Source organism: Carex rostrata, chromosome 4, assembly GCF_964058835.1.
Source record: "Carex rostrata chromosome 4, lpCarRost1.2, whole genome shotgun sequence".
Lineage (NCBI taxonomy): Eukaryota > Viridiplantae > Streptophyta > Magnoliopsida > Poales > Cyperaceae > Carex > Carex rostrata.
In genome coordinates this window covers 13,695,597-13,715,319 of record NC_135921.1, presented here as the reverse complement: position 1 = coordinate 13,715,319, position 19,723 = coordinate 13,695,597, and the positions used below count along the sequence as shown (strand labels likewise).

At 36.0% G+C, this 19,723-nt stretch overlaps 3 protein-coding genes and 2 non-coding genes across 6 annotated transcripts; 3 read left to right on the top strand and 2 right to left on the bottom strand.

Annotated features, from left to right (window-relative positions):
• The first annotated feature begins 708 nt into the window (after nt 1–708).
• On the top strand, nt 709–4,510 carry LOC144553508 (proteasome subunit beta type-6). The gene is made up of 8 exons (XM_078301695.1): nt 709–920; nt 1,028–1,104; nt 1,910–1,965; nt 2,711–2,783; nt 3,611–3,722; nt 3,846–3,919; nt 4,041–4,115; nt 4,232–4,510. Exons 1-8 carry the CDS (start codon nt 818–820, stop codon nt 4,361–4,363), a joined length of 702 nt encoding a protein of 233 aa, XP_078157821.1. The 5' UTR covers nt 709–817; the 3' UTR covers nt 4,364–4,510.
• LOC144553657 (small nucleolar RNA snoR103) lies at nt 1,448–1,552 on the top strand. The gene has a single exon (XR_013511425.1). It is a non-coding gene; the product is annotated as a small nucleolar RNA snoR103 (small nucleolar RNA).
• On the top strand, nt 2,266–2,370 carry LOC144553658 (small nucleolar RNA snoR103). Its single transcript, XR_013511426.1, has one exon. It is a non-coding gene; the product is annotated as a small nucleolar RNA snoR103 (small nucleolar RNA).
• A 5,240-nt stretch (nt 4,511–9,750) lies between the features above and the next one.
• Nucleotides 9,751–11,051, bottom strand: LOC144552550 (uncharacterized). 2 transcript variants are annotated; one of them, XM_078300515.1, is made up of 3 exons: nt 10,522–11,051; nt 9,947–10,020; nt 9,751–9,817 (listed from the first exon to the last, which is right to left on the bottom strand). In XM_078300515.1, exon 1 carries the CDS (start codon nt 10,934–10,936, stop codon nt 10,595–10,597), a length of 342 nt encoding a protein of 113 aa, XP_078156641.1. In that variant the 5' UTR covers nt 10,937–11,051; the 3' UTR covers nt 9,751–9,817; nt 9,947–10,020; nt 10,522–10,594. The 2 variants fall into 2 exon arrangements, with proteins under 2 accessions (XP_078156641.1, XP_078156639.1); XM_078300513.1 differs by having other exon boundaries at nt 9,803–10,014.
• A 271-nt stretch (nt 11,052–11,322) lies between these two features.
• On the bottom strand, nt 11,323–19,431 carry LOC144553507 (serine carboxypeptidase 24-like). The gene is made up of 9 exons (XM_078301694.1): nt 18,856–19,431; nt 13,885–13,992; nt 13,682–13,777; nt 13,342–13,434; nt 13,167–13,252; nt 12,612–13,012; nt 12,417–12,512; nt 12,176–12,281; nt 11,323–11,643 (listed from the first exon to the last, which is right to left on the bottom strand). Exons 1-9 carry the CDS (start codon nt 19,127–19,129, stop codon nt 11,500–11,502), a joined length of 1,404 nt encoding a protein of 467 aa, XP_078157820.1. The 5' UTR covers nt 19,130–19,431; the 3' UTR covers nt 11,323–11,499.
• Between the last annotated feature and the right edge of the window lie 292 nt (nt 19,432–19,723).

Here is a 19,723-nt window from a genome sequence, read left to right as displayed (position 1 = left end):
AAAGAGAAGAGACAAGAAGGAGATCGATGCTACTAAGTACCGTCACGAAGAAGGGAAAAGTGGTCTTCAGCACAATCCGGGGTCGGAGGAAGCGGAGACGAGAAGTCCATATCGCCGCCGACGGATCGTGACGAGGACGACGGAGTAAAACGAGGCGGAGTAAATGAGCCGCGACTAGATCCAAAGTGGAAGCGTCGGCTCAATAGAAATGAGGTGGTAGTAGTTGATGAATTGTCGCCTCGAAAGGAGAACCTTGTCAGCTCGGCTCGAAAGAAGAACCTCGACAGCTCGGCACGATAAGAGAACCTCCTCAGTAAGTGGACAGAGTGAGGGGCAGCAAAACAGAGGCGGAGCGAGAGGTAGCAGGGCGGAGGGTAGCGCCTCCAACTCTCAAAACGACAGACTTAACCCTAACTTTCTTCTCCTTCTTCTTTTTCGCTTCTCCTCCTTTTAATTGTTACCGTAATGAATTTCAGAATTACAGAAATTAGAACAACGAAAAGTATATCAAGGAATGCTAGCGGACCAACTTGGAGATTCTTCAGTATAAGAGGCGAACTAGCTAATCCTAAGTTTTTTATTATGGGCCTGTGATGATATGTGGGCCGAACGGGCTTATCATTTCTTTCTCGCCGCCTATTCCTGCTAAACGAACTGAGACTACGAGATGTATCGCTGAAATGGCCCTGTAGAAAAGGAAGACGATCCTTTCTTGAAGAAGGGGAATTATTCACTCTCTTTCTGTCGCGCAGGCGCTTGCTCTCTCTCTCTCTCAGGTCAGATTAGAGTTTTATCTACTTCTTCTTCTACCTACGCGATGGATCTCGATCTCTCTGCTCCCCACTCTATGGGGACCACCATCATCGGCGTCACTTACAACGGCGGTGTGATACTCGGCGCCGATTCCAGAACCAGCACTGGTACGCATCTCATCTTCCTATTTCTGAAATCTCTTCTTCCTTCTAGGTTATAGCCTCTAATTCCACCTGTTTTTTCTGATATTTCACTTGATTTGATGATTATCTAGGTATGTATGTGGCTAATCGGGCTTCTGACAAGATCACACAGCTTACTGATAATGTCTACGTGTGTAGATCGGGATCGGTAAAAGGCTTTCTTTTAGAAATCTGTATCATGTTTTCTATTATGCTTTAGAGTCACCATTTTGTAGCTTACAGAGACAAAAGTGTAAATGTTGCTTAAATTTTTATGTGCATGAAGGAAATTTTGCCCTTCTGGAAATTACAAACAAGCCCTCAGCACTGGGAAAATTGCCAATAAGTCCCTGAAATGTTACCAAATCATATTTGAAGCCCAAAACTTGTTTGAAACCCCTTACAAATTTACAAACAAGTCCCCAAGACTCTAAAATCTTCACAAACAAGTCCTTTTAACCCATGACTTATTTGTGGATAATTACTGAAATGTCCTAATTCTTGGCTGGCCGTTTAAGGTTGCGTGCTTGCTGTAAATATGGACAGAGAGAAATTACATGGTATTTAGGTGGGTTTGTTATAAGTTATGTGAACCCACAAAGGACCATTGCATATCTCTTCTTTGTTTTCCATAATTTGGGGTTTTTTATCGTGTACAAAATTTAAATTTTAGAATTTTCAGTTATACACTATAATAGTCTGATGGTGCAAAGTACTGAGTTCATTTGCTTTCTTTTTGCGTTTTTAGTAGTATATATATTTTTTTGACTAATTGCTTAAGTTGGTGTTAATTAAGCAAAATTATAGTAAACTATGAGTCAATTTTATAAATACATCTCAAGGCTTGAATGCACATTTGAAGGTTGACTGAATTAGACTGATCAGAAGTTGTCTAACGGCTGGGGAACTTTGATAACAATACATTATATTCTTTTTTTACTTGTTTTAATATAATGTAATCATTTGTCTTTCAGGCAGCTGATACCCAAGTTATATCTGATTATGTTCGCTACTTTCTTCATCAACACACGTAAGCTCTATATATATATATATCTTAATTATTCTTCATAGCTTTGACCTTTTATAAAAAGAACTATTGGTGGACAATGTCAATTTCTTTTAGTTTGCTTTCATGCAAATTACATACAATGGTTATATGTATACATGCAAATAGCGCTGAATATTCTCATCTGTGCAACTAACTTACATTATTGTATTTTTTTGCTTGGAAGTAAAATTAACTAAATGCTCATAGTATCTTCTCATGAAAGTAAAATTAACTAAATTTTGGTTTGATAATTACCAAAATGTCCTAATTCTTAGCTGGCCGTGTAAGTTTGCGAGCTTGCTGTAAATATGGACAGATATAAATCACATGGTATTTAGATGGGCTTGTTATAAGTTATGTGAGCCCATAAAGGACCATAGCACATCTGTTTATTGTTTTCCATAATTTTGGTTGTTTTTTGGTATACAAAATTTAAATTTAGAATTTGGCTTATAATGTTAAGAATTTAGAAATTGAACTGCTTTTACTCCCTTGATTTCTTTAAAAAGGTTCTACAAACTCCTACTTCACGTCACTTGATTTAAATTTTAGAATTTGTCCTTTTAATGTTAAGAATTTAGAAATTGAACTGTTTCCCGGACCTCCTACTACATGTCCCTTGAGAAACTTTTTTTTAGGAGAGTGCAATGTTTTTTTTTTGTTCTTTCTATTATTTCTACATCAGTCTCTCTGTCTAACTAGCTCTGAATGTTATCGATTGCTACAGAATCCAGCTTGGGCAACCGGCAACGGTGAAAGTAGCAGCCAACCTTGTCAGATTGCTTTCATACCAGAACAAGGTAGTTTTACATTTCCACTTTGATTGACTTACACAAATATATATATATATAGAGATAGGCTAATGTGCTTTCGGTAGCATATGGGCCGAAATACACACGGTCCAAATTTGAAATTTCAAAATTCAAAAAGTCGATCTGAACCGTTCATCTTGTTCTCCATATTAATATGTGCTTGGAGACCAAATTTTACATTTTTCTGAATTTTTTTACTATTTATTAAGCCACTTGGAAAATCGCTAATCCAACGGTTTTACTGTTTTGTTAAGCCACCGTTGGATCAGCAATTTTCCAAGTGGCTTAATAAATAGTAAAAAAATTCAGAAAAATGTAAAATTTGGTCTCCAAGCACATATTAATATGGAGAACAAGATGAACGGTTCAGATCGACTTTTTGAATTTTGAAATTTCAAATTTGGACCGTGTATTTCGACTCATATGCTACCGAAAGCACATTAGCCTATCTCTATATATATATATATTTTTTCGCAAGGACTATATTGGCATGTTCTAGTATCTATTTATATTTCCACTTAAATTTTGGTTTGTACGAGATGATCACAGTTAAGTAACTTCTGTTATGTTCTTTTTTTCATAATAGTTATTATTGGTCTTATCTACTGTTCAGTTCCCAAAGTGATAGTTGGTTGCAGTTTAATTGGGTTATGTGGACTTGTAGTTTCAGAGTTGGGATTGTTTGAGGCAAAATATTGGTAAAATTGGGTTGGCTTAAAGTGGAATACTTGGAAAAATGTTTTGCTTCTAATCATTTTTTTTTGTAAGATACCGAAAAAATAAGTTCTTTAATGGAAATACGTTTGACTTGCCAGAACATGCTTCAAGCTGGTGTGATTGTAGGAGGATGGGACAAGTATGAAGGAGGCCAGATTTATTCTGTACCACTTGGTGGTACCATTTTAAGGCAACCCTTTTCCATTGGAGGTATAATGGCACCATTTATGGAGTTTTATTTGACTTTCTGTCAATTCTTTATATTTTCTCGGAGTGTTTAATTCATGTGCATGTGCCATACATCTTAGATGTGAATATGTGATACAATGACAGGTTCGGGTTCAAGCTATTTGTATGGTTTTTTTGATCAAGCGTGGAAGGAAGGGATGACTCATGAAGAAGCAGAGGTATGAAATGAAATGCACTTGTTACATTTTACTTCTGTTTTTGTTTTTTGAAGCCTCCAATTTTATGAATAACTTAATGTTGATATTTTGTGTTTTTTTCTCATTTTCTTTTAAACAAAAGCAACTGGTGATAAAGGCGGCATCTTTAGCCATGGCCCGTGATGGTGCAAGTGGAGGTGTTGTCCGTACTGTTACTGTAAGTCTTTTCTTTTTGTGCTTCTATGCACCCCCCACCTCCCTGTAGGTCATGCAATTAGGGTTTTAGACATGAAAATAATGAATAGCTGCGATGTAAAATTTTGTTTATTGCAGATTAATGCTGAAGGTGTCACGAGAAAATTCCACGGAGGAGATACATTGCCTCTATGGCATGATGAACTGGAGCCCATTAACTCCTTGCTTGATATCCTCTCTTCTTCGGTACCTGAGCCCATGAGTACTTAACTTGATCTTTCTCTCTCATGCAAGGATAATTATGTGCATCTTTTTTCCTCAGTTAAATGCTTGGATTTTCTCATGGGTAGTAAATTACATGGATTGAACTTTCTAAACAAAGATTTTATGACAGTAATGTAGAATTTATTCTGATTATCTTTTCAAGCCTATTGTATTTTTACTATTTTGCATTTGTGGTTTGGTAGTTTAGGTATGGTTAACAGTTCTGGTAATCTAGTTTGCCAGGGATTTGTGCTGATTGGTACCTGGGAATCGAAATTCTAATCTTTTACTCAACAATTCTAAACAAATTAATAAATGAACTTTGAGCAGATATTTTTGGCTTTACGTACGACAATAATAAACATTCTGGGGTTCATGTTACAAAATATTCTTCCCCTTTCTAAAGCAGAATGGCTTTATTTTTATTAAGATATTGCAAAACCTACTCTGTTTAATATACAAAACAAAGCACATTTTCATATAATTATATTCATGTCACTTTGATGTTAGCCAATTTCTTATACAAAACAAGGTCTTGGTACTTTGTTTTTGCGATTTTCAAAGTTCAAATAGTCAAATTTGAAGTGCTCAGTATGTTCTCCATATTAAGATTTGATTTTTAAAAATCACTTTTTTTAGATTTTATATTTTGCAACATTTTTTACTATTTGAATTTTAAAATTGCAAAAACATATTAGTAGACAGTTAGTATAAAGCAGTGTTGTAAATAAAGTCCATTTAAGTCGATTAATCGTTAGATTAGTCGTTGGCGGTGACTAAACCGTTAAAGAATTTTCTAATTAATTGGCTGATTTTATCCATGTATGATCAATTATTCTCAATTATTTCCGATTAATCGCTTAGCGGTATCTGTTCGTCCGACGAACCTATACTGTTATTTACAACACCGGTATAAAGGTTTTGGTAATCAACTATGACCTTAACAAATTTCAAATGTCTCTCTCTCTATATATAAAATTAGTAAATTCTTTTAATTTGGCGATTCCACCTGAGGTGTTTTAGTTGACATTGACTGGCATTAAATTTGTGCACGCTCAATTATAAATAGTTATCTAAATATTATTATGAAATGCATGAGCGCATGAAGCATATTGTGCGTACAAAGTTTTTGGTCTTGTTCGGTCACATGATGATCTTTTGCTATCTTTTGTCTGAATAACACTAATAACTTAATTGATCCATTTTTCTCATTATCTTAACTAATCTTGCTACACCTTTTTGTTTGGCAATGCCATGCCCAACTTCTCAACTTCTATTTTAGGTCCTATTATATGCCCATGTGCGTGCGTGACTATCGTCTATATTTTATTAACTTTAACGAGGAGAGATCCACTTACAATATTTGAAAGTTATTACATCTTATAACAATTTAATTTTGTAATTTTTAAAGTTTAAATAGTCGATTCAAACCATTAAAAATGATATCTATATAAAAATGTGATTTAAAATCAAATTTTTATTTTTAATTTATTTTTTTTACTATTTATTAAGTATTTTACAAAACTGTTATTTTTAGACAATTCTAAATGTAGAAGTGATTCCACCATAAAAGGGATTTAGGGTACATGGGCCGTGTACACAGTCCGAGTTGCCCCCGAGTGAATGCAGCAGTTACTGTTTTTTCTATGATGCTCCGTTGTGTAGAGTTTTGCTCACCAAACCTAATGTTTATAAACCTCAACTATCGTATATTGGTTCATTAACTTGGTATGGAATTGCAATATTTGCTCTCGTCAGGTTTTAGACCTCAACTTGCGTATATTGGTTCGAATTACCTAGTTGCTTGTTTTGTATTTTAAAGGTAATCTCTTATCCGTCGATAAGAGAAAATATTCACCTTTCGGCTACTATTTGGTTTCACATTTCGGATCACTAAACCTAGCTCATGTATTTAGTTTGGTTGAAAGATTATAAGGATTGAAATGTGTTTTAGATGTGATCATGCATCTAGTGGCAAACTAATAAAAATCAAACAATTTAATCTAAGCAATTAAAATCAAACACAATCAAGCAAACACAAATTTCAACACAAAAATTTCAATAACTAAGATGTAAAACAAAACATTCGATTACATCAAAATCCTATAAACTAAGGAATCTTCTCTAACATGGTTCTAAAACATATAAAAGAGATGAAAATAAAACAAGAAAAAATGATAAAACTCGAAGAAAGAAGAAGAAGATGAATCATCGGAAAACTCTCGTTTTCCTCCTCCCTTCGCCTCCAAGATTAGCCGCCTTCTCCCAAACCTAGAAATCTCTACTTTGCTCCAGAATGAGGTCTCTGGTGCAAGAAATCCCACTTATAAGCTTTTCTGGCCGACCTTCCTTCAATTAGCCTTATTTTCAAATTATTGATCTATTTTCGGACATGCTTGACACGGCCCGTGTGAAAATCCACACGAATTGTGTGCCTGTGTTTTTAGCTCAAATTGTATATCTTCTCACAAGCTTTCCGAAAAGTGGTCATACACTTGAAACGGAGTTACGAGTCAAAAGTTATGACTGTTTTAAGTTCAAGTCTTGAAATTTCAGCATCATATACAAGTCGTGTGGATGGTGTCCTGGTCGTATCTGTGGTTGGGCAGAGGGTTGTACGGTCTACATAAGAAGGTACATGGACCATGTATAAACCTTCGAATTTCAGATTCTTCCTCGGTTTTGCCCATTTTCTGCAAAGTATAAACAAATTTGCAGTAGTACCACATTCTATAAATATTCAATGAAATAAACACGATTTGACAATTTTAAACACAGATTTTGGTACAAAATACGGGTCAGAAAATAGATAAGTTTGCGAGATATCACAAACCCAATGAAGCAAAATTCCGATCAAATAAACGAGCATTTCAAAAATTACCCGAATTAGGCAAGGGAAGAGATGGAGAGGGAAAACGGCCGGTTCCAAGCTCGGCTCGCGTCATAGCCGTCTAAATCGATTATGCGCAAAATAAAAATGCTTGTTTCTAGAAATGCCTCAAGAATAGTCAACAGCAAGAAATGCACAATCTCAATACAAAATCGAATTCAAAAGAGGGATTTTCCTCAACAGATGAGAGAGAGGTAGAAAGAGAGAGATATTTAAATATTAACTAGATAGAAGAGAGGAGTAGACTAAGAACTTATCACTCTCACTCAATTTTCTCTACAAAACCTTCACCTATTTATAGGTGTCTAAAGTCGGTTCAATTAGTTCTAGCATATTTTTTTCTTCTAATGACTATGTAAGTCGGTTAGATGGTTCTAGATTATACTCCAATTTATTCAAGGTATTCTAGACTATACTACCGAATATTGACTTCTTGAATAATCTGGATTATGGGCTTAGGCCTCGGTGCTGGTCAATTTCAACACTCCCCCTCAGCACCGACTTGATGCTGTCTTGTTCTTTGATACTCCGCGTTTGTCTGGATTGTTATACTTCTTGTTGTTTCTTTTAATTTTCTGAATTCGAAGGTGCTCAGATGTCTGCGGTTGATTTTTCAAAATAGTCATCTTCACAAGAGAAGTTTCTGGAATCTTCTTCTCACACTGCTTTGACACAAATTGTTGTTGAGCTTTCTTCTCTCGACAGATCATCAGACGAGCTGCATCTTCTTGCACAAACTCTCGTCCTGTAATCTTCTCCATAACAGTGACACTTTTGTGTGTCATCTCATCATCATCACCCTCCTTGGTGATGGCCTTCAACTCAGTGCTCTCTTGTGGCTTCTTCTCATCAGCCACCGCGCACTTTACAACTCCGGTTTCCTTCTCGACCGGTTCTTCAACTGGTTCTTCAAAGAACCATGACTCAAAGTCGATCTCCTCATCCTCAGGCTCATCAGCCTCTTCGATGTCCTCTACGTCGGTCACCGACTGCATCGCAACAGCCGCCACTGCGTCCCACTCTTCTTCACTTGGGACCTCCTCTGGTGCCTTCTCCTTCATGGTCACCACAAAGTTTCATTCGTTCTTCTTGAACTGGCACTCCCTCGCATAGTGCCCTCGTCGTCCGCAATTGTAGCACTCCACTCTTCTACTTCGGTATTCACCACTTTCGGCTCCTTTGCCTTCTTGGCCTCTTGGAGCTCCCCCCCTGAACATGAACATCTCTTGCATTGTTCATGACAAGCCTTCTCCGTCTTAGGTTGTCGTCGATACCGGTCCTTGCTCAACTCTCCACGTCGACCACTATACAGAGCCTTCTCATTTTCGTGCTTTACTGTCAAACTTGCCAGCTGCTTGGCAAGAGCTTCCTGACTGGCCAACAAATTCTCCAATTCCAACAGGGTTGGTTGCGTCGCCCATCCTTGAATTGCCGTGATGAAGGCGCTATACTCCGGCCTCATGCTATTCAGGATTATCCGCCGCATTCTATCATCGCCAATTTTTGCATTGGCGTCGAACTGCTCAATCTCCCTACACAAATTTTTTACTTTAAGAAAATACTCACTTATAATCTTGTCACCTTGGGAGATATACATCAGCTCCCTCTCGAGCAGTTGCAGCCGACTTGTGTTCTTCCTTGAAAACAACGCGGCAAAAACATCCCATGAAAAATTCCAATTCTTTAATGTGAAACAAGCCTTGAGATTTGTGCCAGATGAAGAATGAATGCTTGAGATTTTCCAAAAGAAACAAATATCCATACATGGTTGTATATGGTGTGAATTTATCCCGACGGAAAGCAAAAAGGGAATAGCATAAAAATAAAATTTGTTTATTAATTTATGTCTCCTTTGAATATCAAGTTTCTTTTATAAATTCGAATCAAAGTTTATAATTTTTACAATTAATTCGTGCGAATAATGTGAATATTTATTTCTAATTTTATTCGACATCGATTAGAACATATATACATATATAAATATTTATTTAGTCATACTTCTAGAATTCATAATAACTCGAGATTTATAAAATTTATATTATTATGTGTTCAAATATTTCACGTTTTTATTTCTCAAATTAGAGTCGAATAATTTGATATTAATCATATCTACATCTTTATGTATAACATTACCATTACCATTTCCAATTTTCTATATTTTATTTATTAATGAAATTTGTAGGTGTTATATATTTATTAATGATATTTTATTTATATTTCGAAATTTTAGATTCATTTAGTCAGTCAGATAATATCCGATCGATCGTTAATTGAAATAAAAATTTTATTTAAGTGTAAAAAATTGTTTTAGCAAATTAATTATTGTTTTAAAATTTCGGAATATAACATGCATAATAAAGTGAGAGGCTAATCCGATCTTTATTTTATTTTTTTTTTAAAAAAAACAAGCAAGCAATTGAAAATATAGTCCTAATAGTTACACTCAAAATTAAATGAATTGAGTTTCACTGTCCAAAACTGAAAAGCACCTGAGAGAATCTATTAGTTAAAGCAAGCTTAATAAATCATCACAATGGGGTACCTGTGAAATGTCGGATCACACAAAAAATCTGTAATAATTAAATTCAAGAGTCATTACAAACTTCAACAAATTGCAAAATCAAAATTTGGAAATTTTCACCAGCAAAATTACTCCTAATCATTTTATGCATTACTCAGAAACTACAATTTTAACTTACTGTTTTAATCATTGATCAGCAATGCACAAATGCTCTTCGAATCCCGACCCTCTTCATGCACAAAGGCTCTGTATCTCCAAAAGACAAGGTATTAAAACAAGATATCAGAAAAGCAAAAACATTATCAAATTAACTTTGTGTCACTTGAGAACAGCAACTAGAATTAAACATGCTAAAAAAAAAAAGGCTTGGCTAATTGGTGTCAGTTACTCCAAAATAATGTCGGTATTTAGATGCAAAAATCAAAATTAATATAAAAGAAAGCTCTAGTGTACTGCAACGAACTCATTTTGAGGCTTTTAAAAGTATGATCAGCAGAAATGAATTGATGAAATTCACAAGAAAGTAGTAACAGTTTCAGAGGAAAACTGAACTGTGCCAAATATTTTGAAGTGCACCCAATAAATAATGCAATGGCTACATTCACATCCACTCGAGTGCAAATACCATCAGAGCATTGTTACTGTCAGTTACCAAGTGATTACCATACGAATGAGCTAAAGATCATGCATGTGCTAATTAGGCAAATCTATTTTCGACTTTTTTCTTTTTTTGTGCATCAAACACAAACATACCAATTCGGTGATTCATTCCATTGAATATCATGGGCAGCTCTCCAACTAAATTCACTTGACCTCCAGAAATCAATCAGACTATGGAGATCCCCTCATCTTCATCCCGCCTCTGACGGGTCAATCGAACCCACCTCTTCCAAAAATCAAGCACGATCAAAGCGAGAACAACACCTAGGAGATCAGCGGCGGCATCTTTGACGGAACCGCCAGCGGATCTCCAGAGGCCAATCTCGTCACCGGCTTCCTTCACAGCCCCGGCGACGAGGGATGCAATGGAGCCGATGGTGGTGCTCCGATGGCGGATGAACGGGTGGCGGCTCCGTCCGGTAAGTGCGGTGACAAGGAGGACGATGAGGAAGCAAGCGAGGATATGCTGGGCTTTGTCGACAGCCCACCACTTGTCCTCCCACTCCATCGGCGCGATCTACGGTTGAACCGCGCTATTTTACTGAACCGGGTCGGTTGAGTTTGTAGCCACGGCGGGTTGGCGGGACTGGAGAAGTTAATCAGCGTAATTTATTACTATGGATCTTATGGGCCTAAAAATGATATACAAATTTATGTTTTGGCCCAATGCATGTATCATTAGCCCAGTACATTTGAATTTATTACTATGGATCTTGTGGGCCTTAAAATGATATACAGATTTATGTTTCGGCCCAATTCATGTATTATTAGCCCAGTAAATTTGAGGGATCCTTGATAACAGCCTATTTGCCTTCTCAATGAGAAATGAAAAGAAATCTGAACTAGCACAAGCCGGCAAATATATCATCCAATAGTCGAGGAAGGTAGAAATGAAAATGATAACTGCATTCAATTGTGAATGTGCTGTTAACAAATCAGACATTATATGTTACAAATCACATGTAAACTCAGGATTTGCCCTGACCATACCTACTATTGAGATCAAGTTTAGCCCTTATTTGACCAATGACCATCCCTCCGAAATTCAAACAATGAGAGAAAATACAAATGTTATGACTTCGGCAATGGTTTCGCAGCCAAGAATGATTGAAACATTTCAAATCCCCGTCTTGGCTGAAACAATGGCACTTCATGTCCAGCACCCCTTATGGAGGCAAACGTCAATCCTTCATACACCTCAGACCATCCCCCGACCTGTTCAAGTCAAAAAGAAGAACACATTTAGATTGTTTTTAAAGCAAAGATCAGAACACATGGCTTAGTAGTGGTAGGCAGGGTCCGACCAATATGGTAACCGTGCTAAGAAGATTTGCTTATTTATAATCTAAATTTAATGCCTAGGCGCTAGAGAGATTACTCGAGGAGTGTGGACCAAACTGGATGCAATTTCAATGCACAAAATTGTGTTTCATATGGCGAATTCAACCAAAGCCAAGCTTCAATTAATAATTGATTATTACTGTTAGGTTTTAGAGGCAGCTCAGGTTAGAAATTTTGGCCACTATTAAATTGGTTGTCTTTCACTTCTTCTTTTGGGAGGCAACTAATTTACCCTACTGGGGCATGAGTCTTTAAGTTCTCGCCTTTTCTTTCAATAAACAACAGGACGTCTTGCTTGGTACAGAATACAAACTACGAAATGCCTTTTATCAAGCTGAACCAGGTCGAACAAATTTGCAAAAGGCTAGAACTTTGTGCGAGAAGTTCAAAATAGAAGATATAATACCTGTCTACCTGAGTACCATGGGTACCAAGGGATCTTAACTTTCAAGCGAAGGTGGCCAATTGAGAATCTTGTCGCCGTCACTGGAACTACTGAATCTGTATCTCCACTGCAAGTAAACAAATATCACGACTATATAAAAATCATTCAGCTCTCAAACTAACATAATTTTATGACTGAAACAATTCATTTTTGTTAGTTTTTTTTTTGTATATGATGCCTTTTTCAGTCTAGTTACTCTCACCTAAATATCCAAATTCTAAGTCCAGATGTAATCAGCTTCCTATACGTCGGCAGCAAAGAGAACTCAGAATCACACCATGCCTTTATAAGCACATCGCTGTTTAAAATTATATCATAAATATGTTAAAATTTCAGACTTCAACACCTCTCATGTAAAAAGAAAGCGGGATGCCCACATAGTTCACATGATACTAACCTACACGCAGTCCATTTGTATGGGATACCTGTGGTATTCGCATGCATTGCTCTTTGCACATCTTGCCTGTTATAGTACTTCTCTGCATAGTTCTCAGTACAAGGATCATAACCGGATCTCCTACGAATAGCACTGTTTCTAAGCCGCATCACTGGCCTAGACACAGTAGAATTAGATTTAGCACAGGAAGGAGTGTAGATACTGTATTGGTCTATGTCACCAAATTCATGGTTCATGGCGTAGTCGAGGGCAAGATCACAAGTCTTTGAAGTCTTATAGGAGGTGAAATTGCAAGAGGAGAGAATTGAGCGGTAGGTCTTGTCAGAGATCATGGCATGGGTCCACCAGTAAGAGACTGTGCCGATATTGTCATAGTAGTTATCTGTGACACCATTTCCAACCTAAACAAACCAATAACATTACTTTAGATAAGCATCATAATTATTTCATTCATGCATCATCTGTACAGGTAGCAATCATGATAACAAACCTTGTTGGTTTTATAGTAAGTTCTTATTTCAATTTTATATATCATGAATGGAAAATGGTACTCACAAGAATTCCTTTGAGGTTAATGAAGGGCTTCGATGATCCTTTATTGTAATCCACAATGTTCTTCGCCAATTGAGGGACATAATGCCCTAGAATTAATAATGAGATGAAGTCCAATCGGAACACATGAGATGAAATTGTAGGAGGTGACATATTGAATTAAGTTTGACAAACCTACCAGCATAGCTCTCCCCAGCTATATAAAATTCGCGATGTTTGTATTGCGGGAACCTTTCCAGCCAAGCAATCAAAAAGTTCAGTGCATCTTGAGCTGAAATAATATCTCGATTGTTACTTCCTAACTAAATAAGGCACCAAATGTACATATATCAAATGTTTCAAGTAGGGCTCATGGAAACCCCAATTTTTTACTAACTGTCTTCTATGGGAAAACAATTAGAAAAGAAGGATGCTTGGTCAAAGCCTCAAAGGTTCAAACTAAGCCTGGTCTAGTATGAAAGAAATACCCAAATCAGAGCTTAGTCTCCTAGAATTCAAGTGTATAAGATATAACTAACCTGTTCTTTTATCCCCAGTAGTCTTAAGATCAGAGGGAGTGTTTGTATACGAAAATCCCACACCAGCAGGCGATTCCAAAAATAAAAGGTTTGCTTCTTTGAAACGGAAAACAATAAAATGAATTATCACCATCACAGGCAACAAAAATTTACAATGCCGAAGCTGCATTAGTATGTAGTACAACAAAGAGGTTCAAAAGTACCTCTATTCCATGTGTATTTATTGAGATAGAGAGAGGTTCCATTTCGCTTAATCCGAAATGGTCCAACTTCTTCGGATGCTCCATATGCTACTGATGAGCAACCTGGACCTGGGAGGAAGTTCCAACATACCAGCTTTAATTCCCATTTAATATTTCTTTGTAGTTCATATTTTTATTGAATGTTTTCTTTTGGAAGTATTGTGTATTAAATGTTTTCAAATGCTAACATTAACAACAGCAGTTCATTTTTCTAACTTCGTTAATTATGTGACTAATTGTTAGAATTAAATGATTAACAGATAAATAGTTTATATGATTTGCTTGTATTTCAGGGTATTTCATCAAATAAAATTGAAAGTGATGAAAAGATCTGCCAGTTTATGTGAATAAAAGTGAGAATAAAATGATTTGCGCAGAAAGTTTTAAAAAAGACCCAGTTGAGTGGGTTTATTTTCTGAGGAACCCAACAGTGAGGACTGTAGACACCAAGTGACCAAAAAGAAAAGAAAGAAAAGTGAAAGACTACATGTTTGGATTGTCAAGTTGGTCAGGGACCACAATACAAGTTGAACAGATTCAACTTTGCTTCAAACAAGGTAAAAACAATACATTACTTGAATCCTTAAGATATTTAGAGCAGCTGTTCTGATATATTATTTAAGAATCTTATGAAGTTACCATTACATAGCCATGTCGGCAAAGTAATGGACATGTCAACTACATCTAGCCTAACAAAAATTGTCTCTTCTCAATTATGTATTTATTAATAGTACTGTCTGCCATTGGATGCTTAGAATTTACTGGTTGGGACATCACATAATCCAAACAAAATATCTTTGGTCCCTCCTTCCCTTTCTTCTCCCACTGTATACAACATCTACAAGTACATAGTACTTTACTAAGCACTTCCTAAATGGGACCAAACCCACAATTATACAGAGCTTAATTAAAATAAGTGTTTATTAAATCAAAAAAGGTACACCAACGGCAACGACGGTTATGCAAAATGTTGTCCTTTCTTACTTTTGGCCAAGTTAAAAGTACTTTTCTAAAATCATTAATAATTTAATATTGACATCATAACCAAATTGCCACTCCAACACGAGAGAGAGAGAGGGAGAGAGAGAGAAGAAAGACAGAGAAAGAGACAGTACACAAATCTCCTCACACCGCGCGTGGCTCAAAGCGGTCCAAGCTTCTCCGTTCCAGACCCCACAGATCTCCTCCCCACTCCGCACTCCCCCACCCCCTCAGTCTTATTAGGTCTTCATAACTCATTATTACGCCATTTCCGAGTCAAACCCTCAATAGAGAAAGCCAGAAAGGTTCTCACTTCTCTCTCTTTTCCCTCCTTTTCTCCCAGCCTTTTGGATGCTCTTGCTTTTCCGAGGCACAGATTAAACGGAAAGGGCAAAATAGAGAGAGAAACGGTCGATCTGAAAGCGGGTTTGTTTTTGTTTTCTACCCGGTGGCCTTTTTCAGCGAGGATCGATAGGTCATAGGTGGATCAGAGAATGTGATGATGACAGGGCAAGAGACAAAGGGAATAAGATAAGATAAAAGGCTAACCTTGCAGCTTTATATAATCTCGCCTTATTAGCACTGAATTTCGGTACCTTTGTTCTCAAAATGTTCCATGTTCCAAAAGATTTTGCAAAATTATACTTATATCCCGATCACTTGCGGCGACAACTATGTACAATTACATGTGGTTAGGTGGAATTCATTGTTTGGAGTTGGAATTTGTAAGGTTCCGTCTATTGTATCAAAATCTTAGACCAATCTTTCTAGTATCTTAAATTTTTATATTAGTTTCTATATATATAAAATTATGTATTAGTTGTGTTTCTGCACCGGTTGGTCATTACTGGCAGGTGGCAGCATATCCAATGCAACAATACATGCGATAGCGCTTCAGTACTCAGTCACATGAATTTGGATATTCAAAACTGAAAAGCAATCTAGACTCTAGAGACAAACATGTGTAATACTGTCACACTGAGGCCCCAAACGACACCTTCAAAAAATATGCAAGAAAGGTAGCCCACTAGCTCACACTCGACAAAAAGATATGCAGACAGAGCTGTTAAACAATGCAATGTGATATTGATATTATGGAGTAAAGCTAGGGTGTGATGTGCTCACCAAGAAGGTTTGGTGAGCACAACTCTAAAGGTATATTGGATCGACTTCAAATGCTGAATTCAAACCGTTGAAATCCTTATACTTCATGAGTGATGCATGTACATGAAATTATTTGAAAGTTTCAAGTTTATTTTTACAAGGACAAGCGGTCAAAGAAAGTAACTTTTTATAACTTAATTTATAAGTTGTTTTATATATTCAATTTTTATCATTTCTTTGACCGCTTGACCGTGTAGCAAATAAACTCGAAACTTTCAAAATTTTATATGTACATACATCACTCATGAAGTACATGGATTTCAACGGGTTGGATTTTGAGTTTAAAGTCGATCCAATATACTTTTGAAGTTGTGCTCACCATATCCTCTTGGTGAGCACATCACACCCTAGCTTTACTCTGATATCAGTGGCGTAGCCAGGATTTTCATCAGGGGTAGGCAAAATAAATTATTATTATTTTATTTTATTTAAATTATTAAATATTATTAAATAATTTTTATTGGAAGCGGAATCGGTAATTAACCATGAATTAAAATCAAGAAAATCGGTAGAAATCCATCGAATTAGATTGAAAACTCGATTTTTTTGAAAGTTTACTTTGAAGTATAGTTCACAAGACTCTTCTATTAAAATTCAGCTCATTTTGAATAGTTAAACATAATAAAAATAATTTAATACATTACATTAAATTTCAGTATATTACTTTATAAAACATTTTAGTCTATTCCTTTCACAAAAAATAACAAATTTATTGTAGTCCCACTATCATACCATTCTTATTAACCTTCTTCTTGTCGGAATATTTCAAAATAGATAGTTGAAAGACTACCAAAATTGTAACGACTCGGCCAATTTCACTAATCGAGAACTTTGACTCAATCAGGAATAGACAAAACTCAAATCCAAACCAAATATATACAAACTTGATACCATATTTCAAAATCCAGGGGTAGGCGACTGCCTACCCCTGGATATAGGTGGCTCCGCCACTGTCTGATATTATGATATATTATTATTATTTAGTCTTATTATTACTATATATATATATTGTAGTCACTTTTTTTTTTGTAACTGCCGACGTACAGTGATTTCCATAATGGAGTTCATGATAGTTTTTACAGTACTGTTTGATACCAGAATTTATTGAACAGCTAAATACTAGTTTTAAACTGTAATAGAGAAATAAATGCCATTATAACACTCAACTACAGATCAACAGCAGATACTGGTAAAGTATCCCACTGCAGAGTGCAGACAATGAGACGAATTAACCATCATTGTTGTCATTTTGTTGGGTCTTAAAAACAAATGAAATTTAAAACCACACTTAAAAAAATTATTGGGCTTAATCCAGGTTTCCCTTTTTTAACTACACAAAAAAGCAAATCAGAGAGAGGACTGTAAGTTGTGAAGGTACAGTGATAAAGGATCAGTCATAATTGGAGTTTTGTACCAACACTGGATAGGGAATAATAATAGTGCTCAGAGTTCACATGTTGGGATTGAACCGTGCGGGTTAATACAGACTATACACTATACAGTATACAGAAGCGAAGAAAGTAGAAAGAGAAATGCATTATTATGCATCCATTTCCAAGAAAAGAACAAGAAAATAATAGTAGTTATAAAACCCAAAGTAATTTTTGAAAGGGAATTAGTTAGCACAGTTGCTTAGAAAAAGTTCTAAGACTGTTGGTTGTTTTTCAAAAAAAAAATATATATATATATATATAAACAAGGATTCAAGCTAAATTTCATTTCTGTCTGTTTCCAGCTGTAAAATTTAAACCAACTTCTGACAAGTGGACTGTTTCTGCAACAGGACAGAGCAATTGAAATTTGAAAGGGTTCCCATTTTTATTGGCGCACATTTATTATGCGTATGTAAAGTCACACTGTACATGATATAAATTCTGTTCATAAAAGCGAATCACATTGTATCTTTTTTTCAAAAAAAAAGAAAAAGAAAAAAACCAGAAAGTTAAGCCATTACTACATTTGAAAAAGCAATCTATCTTTCATGTAAGAACAAAAAGAATCATAAATTAACCTTCCAATGAGATCTTTATACCCCCAATAAAAATATATGCATTTTCCGTATTAAAAACATAACTTCTTGCAAAGTTATTTGACAAGGGAACTTTTGGAAAGGCAAATGCTTGAATTAAAAACTCGGCTTTGTAAAAGTCTTTTCTGATATGATGATCTACTTCTAGACAGGACAACATGAAATGGTACATGTAGTCAAACTTTTAACCAGATGATAAATTTAGGTGCGTACATCATTTATTTCTGTTGTCCGTGTTCTCATAAAGAACCAATTATTTACAACCAATAAATAATTAAACAACTATTGAGCCAAAAAAAAAATATGATTATAAACTTAATATAGTGATGTGTCTTGTCTATTTACGAAAATACTTGAAGTCTCCCACGAAACATCTAAAATAAATATTAAAATTAACGGAATTCTTATTATAAAAAAAAAGTATTTAGAAAAGAAAATCATACATATGCTCGCAAGAAGAACCTTAATGAATTATACTTATAGCCTTATATAAATAAAAATATATATGAAACTTGCAGTTGGTTAACAACAAATAGGACAAATGAAAAATATAAAAGATTAATTATTTCCTTATCCTTGTAACTAATTATCAGGAAGCTTTTCTAGTATTTCAAAACAAAAATATTATGACAATATATGGACAAGGTAGGCAAGCTGCCTAGCTCAATCTCCAATTCTCCAATTTCGTTATCGCCTTATTATACAAAAACAGATAGACAAACAAAGAAAGCATGAAAAAATTGAATGAAGGAGCTAACCTCCATTGAGCCAAAGAACAAGAGGTTTCCTCTCGGCATGACCCATGGCCTCAGTAAGCCAATAGAAGAGCGCTCTTCCATGCTCCTTATTCACCGTCACATACCCCGAAAACTGCTGAAACGACACCTGAGGTTGGCCGGGAAGAGCCGATATCCTGTCCGCCTCTTGCTCATTGACGCCTAGGATGGTACATTGGGACAAAGAGGAGAAGATGAAGAAAACCAATGTAGTAGCATTGAAGAAAGACAAAGAACAACTTCCTCGTCTCCTCATTATTTTTATTGATCTTCGTTTGCTGCTTGCTCTCTCTCTCTCTCTCTCTCTCTCTCTCTCTTTTATTTAGTTAAAGAAGTGGGGCCGAGAAAGAAATAATGTAGCTAGGATAGGCTCTGAGTCTGAGGAGGTGAAGAGGAGAGATATATATATGTGATCATATCATTAACAGGAGAGAGAGCAGATGAGTATCGCACAGCTGATTGATCTTTTCAAGAAGATAGAAATGACATTATGACATAACAGAGAGAGCGTAGCATTTTATTCTATGGAAATATATATATGGTTGTGTTAGTGATGATAAGGTGAGAGCAGGGGAAGGAAGGGAGCGGGAGCCTAGAAATAATGCATTGGCATTAATATTGGGTGTAGAGGTGCAGTCGGAATCAGAAGAGATAGAATTGAAACAACCAACCCATAAGGCCATAAATGCAATGCGAACAGTACTGTTCCTACTTCCTACTGCGTGTGGGTTAATTTGGATGTGTGTGGGTGGGTGTGTGAGCAAGTGGTGGGTGAGAGTGTGGTCCTGAGGTCGGTGAATAGCGCCGTGTGCATTGAAAAGAGGCGAATGGTACTTACGTATCGGCTATG